Consider the following 16,867-nt stretch of genomic DNA (forward strand, 5'->3'; position numbering starts at 1 on the left):
GTGCTCTTAGGCACCTTAAGTGCAGCAGAAATTTTTTTTGTAACCTTGGCCAGATCTGTGCTTTGCCACAATTCTGTCTCTGAGCTCTTCAGGCAGTTCCTTTGACCTCATGATTCTCATTTGCTCTGACATGCAGTGTGAGCTGTAGGGTCTTATATAGACAGGTGTGTGGCTTTCCTAATCATGTCCAATCAGTATAATCAAACACCGCTGGACTCAAATGAAGGTGTAGAACCATCTCAGGGATGATCAGAAGAAATGGACAGCACCTAAGTTAAATATATGAGTGTCACAGCAAAGGGTCTGAATACTTATGACCATGTGATATTTCAGTTTTTCTTTTTTAATAAATCTGCAAAAACTCTGTGTTTTTCTGTCAATATGGGGTGCTGTGTGTACATTAATGAGGGAAAAAATGAACTTAAATGATTTTAGCATATGGCTGCAATATAACAAAGAGTGAAAAATTTAAGGGTCTGAATACTTTCCGTACCCACTGTACATCTAGCATATTCCTGAAAGCTCTTATTTCACATTGTGTGTCTATAGCTGTTTTTGTCTCTAATTTTTTTATTTTATTATTATTTAAATGCACATATTTTTCTTGTTGCCTTATAAAATGCATACTGACAGCCACTGTACCGGAGTTGAATTCCTTGTGTGTTTGATGTACTTTGGCCCAAAAAAAAAAAGCTGATTCTGATCTATTTTTGAACTTCTCTCCAATGTTTGATTTTGTTGTGAAACTCACACAGTCAGTTATTTAAATGAAACTATATGGGAGATTTAGAGGGAAAATGACGCTGCAGTTAAACTCCTAACTACTGTTTTTTTTACATGTCAGAACATTTATGCATTTTTTAAAGTAAAATCTTGATGCTCAAATCTTAAACTGCGAAGTTACTAGTAGCTAGAACCTAAGATAAATGTAGTGGAATAAAAAGTACAATATTTCTCCTCTGAAATGTTGTGAAGTAAAAATATAAAGTAGCACAGAATGAAAAAAAACTCAAGTGAATTCTTAGTTACTTCCCACCACAGTTGAATTGACAGTTAGGTTTCACTACCAGTGAAAGTCAGCCAGAAATGGACCACGATTATGACCAGTTAAATATATTCTGCACTAGAATTCCAATGGGTATTTTAACCTATTACACAGCATAATATTGTCATTCAAGTTGGTAAAATGCAGCCTAAAATCCAATACATACAATCAATACATGCATACAAAGCAAAACAAGTGGAAAAGTGCTATTACATTTTCTAACACTTTGTTGATTTGTCTGAAACGTTTATTTTTGCACCTGACTAACAAAAGGCTGTATGATCCACCACCACAGGAGAAAAAGAAGAAATTCTGATGGTTTCTTTCGCTTTCTGCAGGAGGTCACCTCAGGTCACACCTGGCAATAATGCCCTGCATTGCTCTCATGCATTACTTTAGGAATCTCTTAAACAAGTAAAGGCAAAGGCAAAACACGGGTCTGTCTATATACTCACCAAATGTCTCACCAATATCTGACGGCTCTCGCTCTGCAGTACAAACAGAAAGCAACGCGTCAGTGAACAGGTAGCTGTGGGTGTAAATGTTAAACCCGCAGAAAGCAGAGGGTAAAATGGGTGTTGGCCAATCTGCTCTGACAGATCACATGAAGATGGAATCACCTCTCTATCACACAAACTAACACGAGGTTTAACGCACAATACATACCACAGGTACCGTTGAGGATGTCCATGTCTTTCATCGCATTCAGTGAGTCTTTCAAGACCATGAACTCTGTCACTGGGTCCTTGAATTCTTTCCAACCCGGAAAAATTACAGCATTCGCCTTCTTTCCTCGGTCTAAACGTCCGTATTTGCTTTAAAGCGACTCAGGTGAAGCTTCGTCAGACGTCACGCCAGCTCCCGAGTGTTTGCGTCAACAACTGAAAACGTGTAAAGCGACTCGAAGCCATGCATTGAATACTGTTTAAACCCTGCCTCGTCTCAGTTTTGTGATTTCATAAGCAGCCTTGCTCTGATTGGCCGGTTCAGGGCGCGGAAATCCCCTCAGCGTTACGTCACCTCTAAGACAGGAAACCCCCCACGAGAAAACGGGCACCGCACAGCGGCCTCGTTAAGGTAAATGTGATGCTCTGCTTCTTTGAATATTCAAATCTTGAGTCACACAGAAGATCAAGACCCAGAAAGGGAGGTTTCCATTCAGTGCGTGTGCAAAAGCACTTAATTAAGCGAGCCGCCACCCCGACTGGCACACAATGACCACCTATCACTTATTTAACAAATGTCAAAAAACCCGAGCCAGCTAATCCCTCTAGAGAAATTACGGGATTGCTCGAGGTTGCATCATATGCCACTGTCTTACTACCCTGCTATATCCCGTTTCCTACACCCCGACAAAAAAGTGGAAATTCCTAACTTTGTCATGCATATCTCAACAGCTATAAATATGCACAAATAACATCTGGACGTCCAGTAACCTGCCCTTAAAAAGGACGTGTTCCTGCCTTTTATTCTGAAACTTAAATTTACGTTATGTGCCGCAGCAGTGACACCTGCTGGTCACACAGAGGACACACGATTTAAAGGAATTGGAAAGTGAAAGTGGATGATCATCTCACAGAGGGCTGCGAGAAAAACAATGTCACACAGTAGTTGGACAGCCTTATTCCTGAACTCGCTGCCGCTGCAAAAAAAAGAGGAAAAAAAAATCACTGTTCACATGTTTTTCCTCATAAAATACTTGAGTATTCTAAATCCTTTATGACTGTAAGAACAATTCAAATGAACAGTCACATCACTCTCTGGTCAAACAAACTCTGCTCATAGCTTTTAAACACAAACTGTGCCTATGATAGGCACTGCTTGGATGCATTACTGAATGGACCTACCAGGCTCTGGCTCAGGAGTCCTTGACCCCGTGGGCCAGCCTATATTTGAAGTGGCTTAGTATTTATTAGCAAGTCATTCAGAGGAGCACAGAGGCAGAAAAAGACAAGTCAAAATAGATGCAACAGAGGCTCAAAGCAACCACAAACAGGCAAAAAGGCCTTGTTTTGTCTTTTGCAGTCTAGGTGCACTGCATTTATGTAGGAGGGCTGGCTGGGTGTGTCATGGTCTTATTTGTTTATGGTCAGAATGGTTGGGAACCAGCAGGTCAAGATTAGGGCAGATGAGTAAATGTCTGCTGCTTATCACCTGGTAGATTTATCATGTATATGGACAAATACCAGTGGTGTCTGTCTCTGCAGTTTGTTCTCATAGCAATCTGTCTTATAACCAAACTGAAATTAGCATCAACATCACTGAAGAAAAAAAAATAATGGCTGTGTGTAGAAACTCAAAGGTCTGAAGCCAGGCTTTTCAGCTCCAATCTTAGCATTAAACCAATGATTACAGGCTTTAAGAGTGATTTCTAAAAAGAGTTAGTTGGGGAAAAAAACAAAAACAACGTAGGCCTTTGCATTCAGTGACACGATCAAACTTGTGTACAGCTGAAACTATTTCATATATAATTAAGGGTGTGAGTCAACATACCAAACATCTGTCATTTTTGAAGACAAGTTGTGAAAGTGCTTCTCATTTTTCTTTCTCAACTGAATCTCTTAGCTTTGGACTTGACTGGACAAAATCGAGAGCTCGCCTTGGGCCCTGAAACACTGTGATGGGCAGTTCTCACCATTTTCTCTCATCTTTGAGAGGAAAAAAAAAATTTCATCAAGAAAAGTGGTTAAAATATTCATTAGTTGTAGCTGTAAATGCAGACCTTCAGGGTGAAAGTCTAACCCCATAATGTGTGTGTTGTATAAGCACACAGACTGCATTTACTATAAAATATATATATAAAAAAAAAACCTATGCAAAAAAAATTAAGGTTTCATATAAAAAAAAGGTTCCTGAACCCAGCACAGTACAGAGTAAATTTAAAAAAGCTTTGCATAGACATTTTAAATCACACTCAAGTTTTACTATAAACATGAACGCTCAAAATGTAATATGTAGCAACATGGAACCCTTTGTGTGTCAGGCTTTACAGCACTCATAATAAAAAGCCACTGTTCTAGCACACACCTGACTGCATCTGTCCAGGTGATCTGGTTTGGAGCATCAAACAATTTGAAAATCAGACATCGGGCCAAGGTGGGGGAAATAAAGGTTTGACTTGCAAATTAGCTACTGCTAGACAGTTTTGACATATGTATTATTAATGTGACAAGCTGGGATTCTGTACAGTTTGGACATAAAAAAAAAAAGAAGCTTCAGTGACTGAAAAACAAAAATCAAGTCTGACAATATTAATATATTTATATTAATACCAACAAGGCTGTTGTTTTATGTTCAAGTTTAGAACATTAACCATTTGATTAAAATTGAGGGTAGTAGGCGCCATCTTGTGGACGGTGTCCTGCAGGGCCATCTGTCTCATCTTCAGTCACCACCCTTCTTCTTTAACCTCCACTGTGGCTAAGGATTTTTCCAGTTTCCTCCAGCGCTACACACCAGTTTCCAGGAAATCTGAAACATGGTGTTCACATGGAATGAAAAGGAAAAAAAAAACAAGGAATCTACACAAAGAATAAAAGTTTCACTTGGCCTCTTTCTTCCCTGCATGGACAAAGAAAATAGTATAACTGCAACCTGTTCCCCTCCCAACATCTACTCCAAGACAGTTACCCTCTGAAAAATCATACAGAATACAGTACATCACGTTTTGTTTTACTTCACTTGAACTGCAAAACGAGAGGGCAGGGAACAGAAATAAGAATAAACCAGTCTACACTGAATATGTTTCTCTGTGGATCCACACAGAAATCAGAGGAAACAGTTAAACTGCATTTTTTTTTTTTTAAGTAGTGGCGTCCATAACAGCTAAACCACACCTCCCCTCCCTGCCTAATATCCACAAGCACTCCTCGCCCCAGCAGTGAGAACCAGGCAGCAGGCAGAAAAGGGTGTGGTCCTGCTTAATCGTTCTTCTTCTCCCCTTCTGGTTTGTCTGTGATGGCGGCTGCTGCATCAGGAGCAGTGTCTGCCGCTGCTGTGTTATTCTGGGCATGGTCTACTCCGCTGGTGCCAAACTCGTTGACCCTGTTGGGATCGACTCGATAGATCCAGCGCTGGTAAAGGTAGATGAAGAACACCACATCTGTGGGAGGGGAAACAGATGGCAGTCCGCTGAGAAACATGTACAATTCTAATACATTATAAATGAGTATTATAGTGGTTAAATGTAGGCTTTAAATCCAAATCAGTGTTCACATCATTGGTTAGGATTGGTTTTAGGAGGAGCAGAATAACTGTATTGACAACAGTATGGCTTTGTCTGCTCATGACAGCTATTACAATACTTACAGTACCTTAGGCACTGATGAAAACAATCGCCGTCACATTTTCATATTTTTGGTATCGACCTGGTACCAAAGTATCAGTTCTTGTGACATCCCTATTTTTAGACATTTGAGATTCGATTATTAATAAAAGCATCTACAGTGTGACTTAATATTTAACTACAGTAAAACTTCAAATGATCTGGTATTGGCAAAGGGCATTATGGGAATCGGTGAGATCTAGTGACTGGACACTAGGTGGAGTTAGAGTGTTAATTATAACACAATACAACAAACAATGCTATGAGTGACAAGGATTCAGTGTAGAGAAGTAAAAGCCAAAGGGCCACAGAGGAGAAGTCTTTCCTCAAAACAAACAACAAATGGTAAACGTCTTATACTTGTACAGCGCTTTTCTACGCTTTACAGCACACTCAAAGCGCTTTTACACTACTTGGCCATTCACATTCACACACCGGTGTTATCACCGGGAGCAACTGGGGGTTCAGTGTCTTGCTCAAGGACACTTCTACATGTTGACTGGACAAGCTGGGCTTCGAACCGCTAATCCCCTGGTTAGGAAATGACCCGCTCTACCTCCTAAACCATAGCCGCCCCCAAATCTGTCTGGATTAACTGCCTGCCTACGTTAAGATACCAACATGCTGAGAACATGGCTCAAATCTGAAACCAGCTCCACCAGCTCAGCTTCGTCAAGCTACATGTTCAAAAGGCCTCCTTGAATTTAGGCAGAGGAAGTTCAACAGCTTTAACTCCCACTGTTTTTTGTAGATGATTATTTAACTCGCCCTGATCCTGATAAATTCATAACCAAAACAATATCTGAGTGAAGAGAGACATACCATCTCTGAGGCATCCTATCCTGTACATCATGGGCATCTTGATGACAAAGGCAAACAGGTCATCAATAAAGGTATTGAGAGCCTTGTAGGTGAGCATCCTCCACGGGAGGTGGGCCACAGACTTCATTTTGTAGTTGATGAACAGCTGCGGCGTCATTGTAATGAAACCTAAACCCCCCCCAAAACAGAAAAGAACCACTTTTACACGAGGCAGTAAATTAGACAGCAGGCAACATGACTGTATGTGACCTCAATGGGTCTATTAATACACAGCACATTAGCAGAGGCTCCTGGGAACTGGGTATGTAACCATGATGCAAGTATAAAAACATTAGCTGAGTGTGGATCCACTTGGAGACAGTTATTTAAGAGAGACAATAACCAGCCACATAACCCGCTGGACACAGCAGGTCAGCAGGGAAAACTCAACAATGGAAAGAAAATACACATACTGTACATAGTTCCAGGCAGAAAGTTGACTGAGTACACAAGAAAAGATGTTGAATTTACATAATACTGGTACAATTATGACTTATACCCAATATACAAAATACATAAAATAAAAACAGAAAGTGTGTATGTGCTGCTTCAACATTTATGTTCAAGTCCATTTGAACAATATGTGTACTTAACACTTTCCTATGTTAAAAAAAAAAATCTATACCTGACATTCAGTAAAAAAATCAAACACAAAATGAGTAGTGGAGTATATAAATACTTCAGACAAACCTACCAAAGGTTAACAAGAATCCATAGAGCATGCTGAGTACCCATGAATACCAGCCTTTGTGCTCTACATACAATAAACTGTAGACGGCATAGCAGCCAAACAGAGGGTAGAGCAGCCACGACAAGTACTTGAAGGCCATCTGTTCACAGGGCAAGAGAGAAAAGGAATTACCATTCAACTTGTTATTAGATACAATAATAAGATATATTTTATTCATCCAAAGAGAAAAGTGGGCATTTAGGCTCGTCTGTCTCCACAGACTAACACTTGGTCAATTTGATCCACTGATGTGAAAGTTTATCTGTCAACTGTTCCAAAATCCTGAGAGTGTAGTTTTGAAAGCATGTCCTCTGGTTTAACTTACATCATCATAGATCTTAGTCGAAGACTCCACATATGTTGACTTGTCTGTGAATACCAATCTTGGGAAAACACCTACAATTTTGTTCTCTCTGTCCAACTACACAAAGGCAAAAATAGATGGTTACTGGATTATGGTACTAACAGCAAGCAGAAATACAGAATTTAACAGATTGATACAAAAGTTTAGAATCTGGATTAACAAAAGGGAAGCAAAGGAAAGGCAGGAATGTTTAACAGATTGATACAAAAGTTTAGAACCTGGATTAACCACAGGGAAGCAAAGGAAAGGCAGGAATCATCATTAGATGTCCTCCTGAGACACTTACTCTGATGTCCATAACCTTGGTGATTTTCCACAGGTCAATAAGAAGGCCGATGAAGACGCTGACCTGCACCACAAAGTTGGTTTCATTGTCCAGTATGTACAGCAGCACCACCAGAGACTGGAAGACTCCAAATATGATGGAGCGCACAGACAGACCCTCGAGAGACTGTCTGCTGTTCCAGAACTGGATATCTGAGGAGGAGATGGTGGTGAGGTGAGGCTGGGGGTAGACGGGTACAGGAATAGGTTTCAATAGCTGGTTACATTCTGGATCCAGTTCTAAGTTGGTAAAATAACTGGATGCGTTAAGCTTCGGGTATCGTTATTTACATAGTGCATGCAAAACATGCATGCATACAGTTTATCTTTATCATTTAGCAGATATATCATTTAGAGTTTTTAAGAGATCATTACTGTAGCTTCATCGTCTACAGTTATCATACCATCCACATTTGCTTATTACCGGTATTGACAAATAAAATGCAATGCGCGTGAACCTTTTTTCCCCAACTGCCTGTCAGCAGGTGTTGCACACGCACACAGCGAACAAATGGCAGACAGGAGGATCCCAAACGATAAAATGTGTGAGCATATGTCGGTTATAAAATAAGCGTGTGTGCGTAAGTAAAGGTACAGGCAGGACCAATCTACTGTAGCTGCACTGTCAAGCACCTACAGTAAAGTTGACAACTAATTTGGTATTCGATGAGAGCAGTGTGACGGCATGTCTCACTATTGTCAGACATTTTACAAACCAGCCGATTAACAGGTTGATCTGTAATGAAAACAATCAGCACTTTAGTACAAAACAGTTCAGCAGCTCCACCTCAACCAACTACAACAGTCAAATCCTGCTTTTACATCAGCGCATGAGTGACTAGTAATGTGATTATATATAATACCATACTAGTATAGGATATATATATTATTTTTCAGCATTGTGGTGCCTACTCCTACTTTTAATATTTTAAGTACATTTTCATGATACTTTTACTTAAAACATTTTCAATGCAGGGCTTTTAATTGTAACAGTAGGCTATTTTTACAGTATGACAGCAGGTACGTTTTACTGTAATTAAGTAGAATACTTCCACTAATACTCTTTGTTCTTTAGGGTCAATCTAGCCCTGCAATCCAACTCAATCAACTGTCACTTGAAATAACAAACCCTTCCTTTGAGGGTTGTAATAGCTGATAACAGTAATTGTGTAATACCGTGAAACCGTGATCATACTGTGAAAACCTAAAAAGGTTGCAACCTTAGTCCTGAATACAGACCGGCTGTTGTGACCTTACCATTCTTGAAGGCGAGAAACTCAAAGATGCTGTGCACAATGGAGACCACAATGGTGAGTCCCAGCAGATACGGGTTGGTTTCCAAAAGGGCTACCTATACAGAGACAGCGTTTTTATATTATTATAAAAGTTAGAGGGAGCAAAATCTCAAGTGTTACATTTAATCAGAAAGTCCTCCTCCTCTCTCCTGAGCTCTAGCTTCCATCCCTAATCCATGTTCCCCCTCTATAATAATTATATTGATTAGTATAGGCTACTTATTTTTATTTTTATTTTGTTTAAGCTTTTTTAACAGTTGTCATAATGTCCTACACATGCTTCACTCAATGCACCGTTCACTCAGCTTTACAACATCTGTCTGTCAGCAGCTCCTGATAAAGCACAGCAGACAAACTATCTTCACAAGGCTGATCAACAGCAGAAACGTAAAATAGTTTTCATGTAGAGAGGCATTAATCAAAGTTCTACTCTATCCACTCAGTGACATGTCTAAAAATGTGCTCAGGGTTAACTGGTCTTAACGGCACCTGTGACTATTTGTATTTTTGTACAGGCTTCCCTGGCTAGTCATTCCTGTGTTTTGGTTAATTGACTAATTGATTTTGTTGCCGTGGTGGCAGAGATTTTGGCATGGTGGGGCACCACTGGGACAAGTGGAAACACCGCATTTCAAATTGGAAGTAGAAAACACTTAAAATTGTAGAACAGCGTTTTCTGTTCTGACGAACTGGATTGTTGCAGCTCAATGTCAACAACGATGATCATATCCCAAAACAGGCTATTCTGGAAGCTGCGCTGCATTGTAATCTAATATAACATTACATCAGAACATAGAATGGCCCACTTCCTGGTGTTGTTATGCGCGGCATGAGGACACAGAAGCTTGACTGGTTTGTTGGAATGAATACTAACACAGGGTGGAATCAGAAGTCTGGCTAGTTATCTGGTCAGCTATTTGAAACGTTTGGCGAGTTATTTTAAACGTTTGGTGGCTAGAACAGCAGTTGAAATGTGCTAGTGCTAGTGACTGTTTGGTAACACTTAGCATGAATTAGCCTGAGTAAATGAAGGGTTGTGTTGAGTGTGTGGGTGCAGGCAAAGAGGGGGTGGTTCTGGGACACTGTTGAGCCTTCTTGGCATCATGGGCCCAACTCAACAAAACACTAGTTAGTGAGAAGGTGCCCACCTGATAACCCTGTAGGCTTGCCTTCACTCCTACACCCACACAGAACTTGTAATGATTGTTACTGACTGATTGGGGCTGTTAGCATTCTTCTTTTGTTAGACAATCTTGGTAGAACAGTGTCAGTAGTTGGACAGCTCAGTGGACCCCGCTCTCAGAGGTGCCATTACAAGCAAGTTGGACCACCCACTGCTTAACCTGAGCAAATACAATGCAAATGCTACGTGTCAAGCCACATATCTGCTCTTTGCTTAGGTGATGATAGGCTTCTGTTGATGCTTTCTGTTAAGAGTAGGTTAGGTCTGGAAAATGGTGTTGCTTATTGTGAGGCTCTGAAGATTTATGACAGCATGGCCTGACAGCCCCCTCTGTGGGGCCACATAATGGGTAAACATCCTTTAACTTGTATACTGAGCTGCCATATGAGTGCTCTCCCATTGTCTGGCACATTTGTGTACTGACTGAGCAGCAACAGGACAATTGGAGATGCAAGTTACGATGTAGTGTTTCATACAGTTCATATAAAATATCTGTTATAAAGATTTGCCTGCCTCATAGCAACTGAAATATCTTTTCTTTAATCTGTGTGAACAGCACAGCATAGTGATCTTGTTTCATTACCTATAACAAATGAGGTACTCATGATAAATATTTAATAAGAGCAGTCGTTATTGTAACTCAGCTCGAAGGAATCCAAGAGCAAACCTGAGTCAAAGAACCAAAAGTATTTCTATGCCATTACACCCAGTTCATGTTCAGTTTTTTTGTCTCTGTGACCCATGACCTCGTACCTTGACAGAGTCTTGGTCTTCGTCAGACTGCTCGTAGGTGTCCTCAGGCAGGAAGTTCCATGGTGAGCGAGCGTTCTGGGCAGCGTACAGCTGCCAGCGCCACAGAGACAGTGGGCAGTAGGTGAGGCGCAGTGGGAGTTTTGTCAGAGTCTCGTTGATGGGATAGTAGTCCTTCTGAAGGTTCCAGTAATCATTGAAGTACACAATGGGGTAGTAGTCACCACTTACTGCATCAAACTTAACATCTAGTGGCAGAAAATGTAGAACAGTGGTACTGTCACAGCCCATTTGACAAAACTTTAAGAAAACTATGTCTGCTGTCTGGAACATTAAAATTCTGCTGCAGTTGAGGTCACAGTTCAGTAATGAGACAAGGTGAGTGTGAGTCCCTTACACTGGTCTAAAGGAGGGGGAACAGAACCTTTGACCCAGGCAGTATGGTCATCCACCATGTTGATGGTGAGGTTGGGGTGCCAGTGAGAGATGATCTCCACTGGACCGTGACTCTCTGCCCGCTGTGAGGAAACATCTGATTAGACCCAAAATGAGCTGCAACAACCCCAGAGCAGCAGTTTGCAGATTTGACATGAAATACCAAGAAAATTGAAACAAATTTAATTGATTTATAATTTAATTTCTAAAGTTAATTTAGGTTCTTTGTTAATAGCCTTTTCTAGGATTAGCTACAATAGGTGTTTCTGAAAAACAATGTTACACATTGTGGATAACTGACTGGTGATTTAAAAAAAAAGTCATTACCTGAATGAGCAGCACAATTTCTAGCAATAAAATATATTAACTGTGTGAAGACAAACCTGGTAGGCATAGTTTTGTACCAGCAAATTAATTAAGTCAAGGAAAAACTAGTGCAGGATCAAAAGCCTGCACCAAGGAGGTGACTCTGCATCGACTACCACAGAAATCCAAACTGTAATATAAAGATAACCTTTTCAAATTGCACATTTGTGACCAATACAATTTTAAAACTTATCAGAGCTCTATGGTGACAAGTTATGTAATAGATACTATTTATACACCACCTTTAAAAAAAGAATTTGGCATTTTTGTACTGCAAGTTCTTGTTCATTTTCAGCTACCACAGACACCGATACATATGCAGTTAGTTCATATCAGCTGATTTATCAGTCCAGCTGTTCTGTGCATACTATAAAATAAAACAAAAATATAACCAACCCTGATCATTTCAGGATCTGCTTCCGTCACTCCTGTCAACAGATTCTTGGTCTTCAGAAATTTTCTTCGCTTGAATTTATTCAGCACTGAAAAAGTAAATACAGTAAAGGTTAACACTTGTTAATTATTGTACACATACATAATTCTATCTTCATAATTTTTGTTTAAAGTTTACAATGTGTGTGTTCAGCACATGTGCTTACTTCGTGTTGCATGAACTGTTGCCAGTCTGCGATACTGTCCCTTGCGTTTGGGATCTGGTTGGAATCCACTTTTAGTGAAATAAATGTGTATGTAAAGGGAGCCATTCTGCTGCACTTTCTACAAGCAAACACACAGCACAGAGAGAAAGATTAGTTTTGGGTAAATAGGGACAGTTTCATTCCCCAGGCCATCTCTCATTAACAGTTAATCCATGTTTACATGCATAACAAGATACAGCAAACACCACAGTACAATAACTTATAAATGTTGCCACTGTACATAAAATAGCTAATTTTAGCTTATATACATGTACATACTTAGAAATAAATGTGTTTGTTTGTCTTCGTGTTTTTTTTACTTGCTATTCTGTTTTATTTGGTGTACGTCAGGGGTCGATCTGGAGTCAAACTCCGTGTATTTTAACATATTTGGTAATAAAGTTTATGACTGATTGATTGATGTAACCAGCAACTTTAGAGTATAAATCAGGTAAGTTCATCACAGTTTTCTTTCCTGCCTGTTCCTTCTCACCATACACTACTTCCTGTTACCCCACCACCTCCTTAATCATCCCCACCTCTGGGATGTCCATCTCTTTATAGTGCTGGTAGCAGCCGTCCCCACTCTCCCCAATGGTCCAGTCTCCATAAACCAGGTCCCTGTGAAACCAGAACAGGGCTTCTGTGTCGTTGAAGTTGGAGAATACCTCCTCCTGGGACACGTACACATACAGGTCCTGCAGGCATGGTGAGAAAAAAAAAAGGGTGTTTATGCTATTACAAAGTCACAGGAGAGGGAGCCAGTTAGTCTGACAGGGTGAGATAATGCTGGCTTGCTGTCCAAATACATGAGGGAATCAGAGTATGAGGAGCGTTTAACAATGCACAGCTTCACCTCAATAAACACTTAATAAAACAGGTGGCCAGGAGATTCATGAGCAGAGAACAGGTGTAATACCATGAGGGTGTCTTTGGGGAAGAGGTTCCTGCTGGGTACCCTGGGTGCCCCTGCTGGCGTGTTGGGGTCCGGCGTGGATGGCCCTCGGCGGAACCAGCTACTGATCGCCCAGATTATGAAGATTCTGGAGTAACAAGTGCAAATGGAGGAAAAGACTTGATCAAAGATGAAAGGGGAGACAAAGAAAACAGAAGGGGGGGACTGGGTTCAGTTAACAATGAAATTTGTTTGCAAATGGACAAACACCGGCAGCATTAGCATAAACTGTGACAAGGAATGTCACCGATCTGAAGAGCTGATACAGGAGTGTAAAACCATAAAGGAGGCCAATCTGATTCAACCATATCCAGTCAAACTGCATTACACTCAGTTTGTAAGAGGCACAATCTTCTTGCATCATACATAAGTCATGGCTCAACAAGAAACTCAGAAGAGAGAGAAACACAGAGGAGAAAATACTGCTGAAATATCTTTGGATTTTTTTTTTTTTTTAATCAGTGTAACTTCCAAAAACCATGTGTTTTCTGTGTACCATTCACCAGACTTGAGACAAAATCTTGGTTTAGCATCCCCCAGTCCAGAGAGTTTAAAACTAGCTATCTATTTTTCTCTATACAATACAAGCAAAGCTATCACATGCTATACTTCATGGCAGGCATTCAAATCCAACTCAGCTACTCATTCACTTACACGGCCAACAGCTGCATTAAGTGCTGCAGTCCTATATGTAAACTTGGTTATACATTCATCATGAATGTATAATCATCTTAAATTTCCAAAACACACAAATGAACAAATGTCCTGAAAACAACTGAAAACAATTAAAGCTGCTGGATTCCATATAGGACAACATGTGATGACCATAAACTCTGTGAAATAACCACACTGCTGTTTACTTGTGCTCACTTGTTTGTTGCTGGTGCTGTTTGCTTATATGAATTATACCTGCAAAAGCCTGTGTAACAAAATGCCATCACTAAAGGGAGTACAAGTGAAAAACAGCATAGGAGTTTTTGTTTAACCCACCACAATCAGAAAGTAGCTCTTAATAAATAACTGCCTGAAACACTTCAGACAACTGAACATTTAATAAACCATAATCAGGATCTGTTTAGAGATATGAGCAGGATCACAATGGCCATGACCATCGCCACCCCCTGCATTTGGCCATGAAGCCATCTATATTTATTTGTAGGACTCAAACAGCCACGGGGGCCAGTGTGCCCTCATCAGTCCGATGGAGCTCTCAGCTCTCATCGTTTCATTCAGTTGCACATACCCCTAAAGTGGATGGTACACTTTCCACTCTCCAACATGAGCCATCCACAGCTCCACAGCTGTAGTGAGTGACAGCAGCAGTGTTCTCACTGACTTTACCTGCTGTCAGTAAAGCCTGCAACATGTGGAGGTTAATTCTATTTGTCAAGGCTTATTTGCTGCTTTCATTCTATTATGCTATGTTGAGCAGATACATGTAGTTATTGTGCATGGATTGCAGGATTTAAGAATGACCATGTGAGGTTTGACTTGTTTACTTTCCACTTTCATGTGAATCATGGCATCACTGTAACAAATGTGTTTCAGTGATTTTTATCAGAGGAAGCTTCTACCCCTGGGGTGACTCTGCGAGTAAAGACAGAGCAAGCATGTAAGATTCAAAAGAAGAAAAAAAAAGAAAAGCTCACCTGAAGAGGACTCCTTTAATGACCTGCCATGCATTAGGTGCTTGTTGTTGTTGCTGCTGCTGCTGCTGCTGCTGCTGAGGGTCCTGTGCGTTTCCAGTCGTCTGCACAGTCTGGCCATCTGCTGCTGCAGCAGTTCCATTGCTGCTCACCTAAAACCAGCGTAGCAAAGACCAGTCACAATAATGATGCAGCAACATGTAATATTACATCATCAAACAAGAACAGCTTTACTGACAGTAAAAGGGAATCACTCATGTATTTATTAGTCAGATATAGCCACTGTAATTTACTGGATTATCAGGTTAATCTACAGGGACCGATTCACTCCCAAATTCCAGTTGAAACAGGGAGTATACTGTCAGGTTTTAAGAATTAAGGTTGTAGATCAGGTTCTAAAAAAATGTGGTGACCCACTGACCTCACGTGTTTTCAGCATCATTAATAGGGATTTCAGACTTGCCACTCCATAATGTGATAAAGTGGATAATAATGGCAAATATCTTTGTTTCTAGATTATTATGTATTATAGTGGGAAGTTTACAATTTGCAATGAATACAAACAACACAAACCGGACAAACTGAAAAATGAACTTACTATAACTTACTGTGAATTCTATATTCTGGGGATTCTTTTGCTTGGACAAAATTTGAATACGTCACCTTGGACTCTAGGTTGTGGTGATGTTACAGTCTTCATGTTTTATTGACCAAATAATTAAAGATGAAGTGTGAAAATTATCAGCAGACCTAATTTTAATAGTCAAATAATCGTTTGTCATGTATCAAACATTTTTTCACTCTAGCTTCTCCAATATAAAGAAAAAAATTAGATATTAATTTAGACAAATTACAAGGCATTAAAAGATTAAACAAATGCAGTGCAAACGGTAAAAGACAATACCTCAAGGGTGTACCTAGACACATTTAATTTTTAAGCAGATCTATAATAACTAGGGTCAAAACTAAAACTGAGAAGGTCCTATTTAATTTAACCATCATGATCTTTTGACTTATGAAGTCTTTGTAGATTTGCTATACTTTAAAAAACTTTTCCAATGGTCACATGTAAACATCAGCTTGAATATGTGCATATTAATGAGTAAAACCTGATATTAGCTCGCTTTTCAATGTAATTTCAACCCTGAAAGCTTCAGTGCATCCACGTAATCTTCTGCCCCGCCAACAAGGCCACACTCTATTCAAGCGACACAATAGACGAGCGCATGCCAAGTCATGAGACTCATTCGCTATCAAAACATCTAATCTCCCCCTTTGTTACCAATACAAGGGACAACAGCCTCTGGCCTCTAAAAACAAATTATACTTGAGGCTAAAAATGTTTTCAGTTCAACTGGTTTCATTTATTAAGACACCAAGTGGCCTTGAAATGAGTGAGCAGTGGAAATATAAAGGTTTGTAATGAACCACTGGTCCTGCACCATTATAAACAGAACATTTTCAGCCCACAGCTGCTCAAAATAGGGCTTCTCACCTGCTCCACAATGTCCTATAGTGTTAAAATAGAAACAATTCTATTATCAGAGACATGGATCAACAGCATAACAATTACACAGACAGATCACCAACATGCTTAACAATGGACACAGGTTATCTGTTCCAGCTCCAGATGATAATTTACACACTCTGAAAAAGGATTAACAATTAACCAGCTATTCAGGGTTCAGAGTGAATGCTTCACACTGGATTGTCACCATGTGCCATGAAGGAAGGAGGAGGGCGAATAGTTCAGAGAAGTCAATCGTTCTCAGAAGTGGAACCTGCTCTGATAACTTTTTACTACACCTGGCAACTGTACCTCCTACAGCAATGTCATATTAGCCATATGACTATAAAAAAAAAAGATCAGTCTCTGCTACAGCGGTAATACTTAACCATTAACCATACAAATAATCTTTCCACAGTCAGAGTCGCAACTGTACTCAGCAGG

General features: G+C 40.1%; 2 protein-coding genes across 3 annotated transcripts in view; both read right to left on the reverse strand.

Annotated features, from left to right (window-relative positions):
- Window positions 1-2,430, reverse strand: part of relb (v-rel avian reticuloendotheliosis viral oncogene homolog B) — a 12,705-nt gene extending 10,275 nt beyond the window's left edge. Inside the window, exons 1-2 of one of the 2 annotated variants that reach the window (XM_020624515.1) lie at window positions 1,712-2,430; window positions 1,501-1,533 (exon numbers count right to left, since the gene is read on the reverse strand). In XM_020624515.1, the coding sequence (XP_020480171.1) occupies window positions 1,501-1,533; window positions 1,712-1,772 (94 nt within the window). In that variant the 5' untranslated portion in view covers window positions 1,773-2,430. The remainder of the gene's footprint in view (window positions 1-1,500; window positions 1,534-1,711) is intronic. The other variant, XM_020624514.1, reaches the window with a different exon arrangement.
- A 1,736-nt stretch (window positions 2,431-4,166) lies between these two features.
- The window catches only part of clptm1 (CLPTM1 regulator of GABA type A receptor forward trafficking), a 14,018-nt gene continuing 1,317 nt past the window's right edge, over window positions 4,167-16,867 (reverse strand). The window contains exons 2-14 of the mRNA XM_020624524.1: window positions 14,920-15,068; window positions 13,235-13,358; window positions 12,855-13,013; window positions 12,277-12,394; window positions 12,074-12,159; window positions 11,274-11,394; window positions 10,880-11,124; window positions 8,906-8,999; window positions 7,611-7,801; window positions 7,286-7,381; window positions 6,925-7,060; window positions 6,192-6,359; window positions 4,167-5,147 (exon numbers count right to left, since the gene is read on the reverse strand). Coding sequence (XP_020480180.1) covers window positions 4,966-5,147; window positions 6,192-6,359; window positions 6,925-7,060; window positions 7,286-7,381; window positions 7,611-7,801; window positions 8,906-8,999; window positions 10,880-11,124; window positions 11,274-11,394; window positions 12,074-12,159; window positions 12,277-12,394; window positions 12,855-13,013; window positions 13,235-13,358; window positions 14,920-15,068 — 1,869 coding nt within the window. The 3' untranslated portion in view covers window positions 4,167-4,965. The remainder of the gene's footprint in view (window positions 5,148-6,191; window positions 6,360-6,924; window positions 7,061-7,285; window positions 7,382-7,610; window positions 7,802-8,905; window positions 9,000-10,879; window positions 11,125-11,273; window positions 11,395-12,073; window positions 12,160-12,276; window positions 12,395-12,854; window positions 13,014-13,234; window positions 13,359-14,919; window positions 15,069-16,867) is intronic.

Source organism: Monopterus albus, unplaced genomic scaffold (genome assembly GCF_001952655.1).
Source record: "Monopterus albus unplaced genomic scaffold, M_albus_1.0 scaffold328.1, whole genome shotgun sequence".
Classification (NCBI taxonomy): domain Eukaryota; kingdom Metazoa; phylum Chordata; class Actinopteri; order Synbranchiformes; family Synbranchidae; genus Monopterus; species Monopterus albus.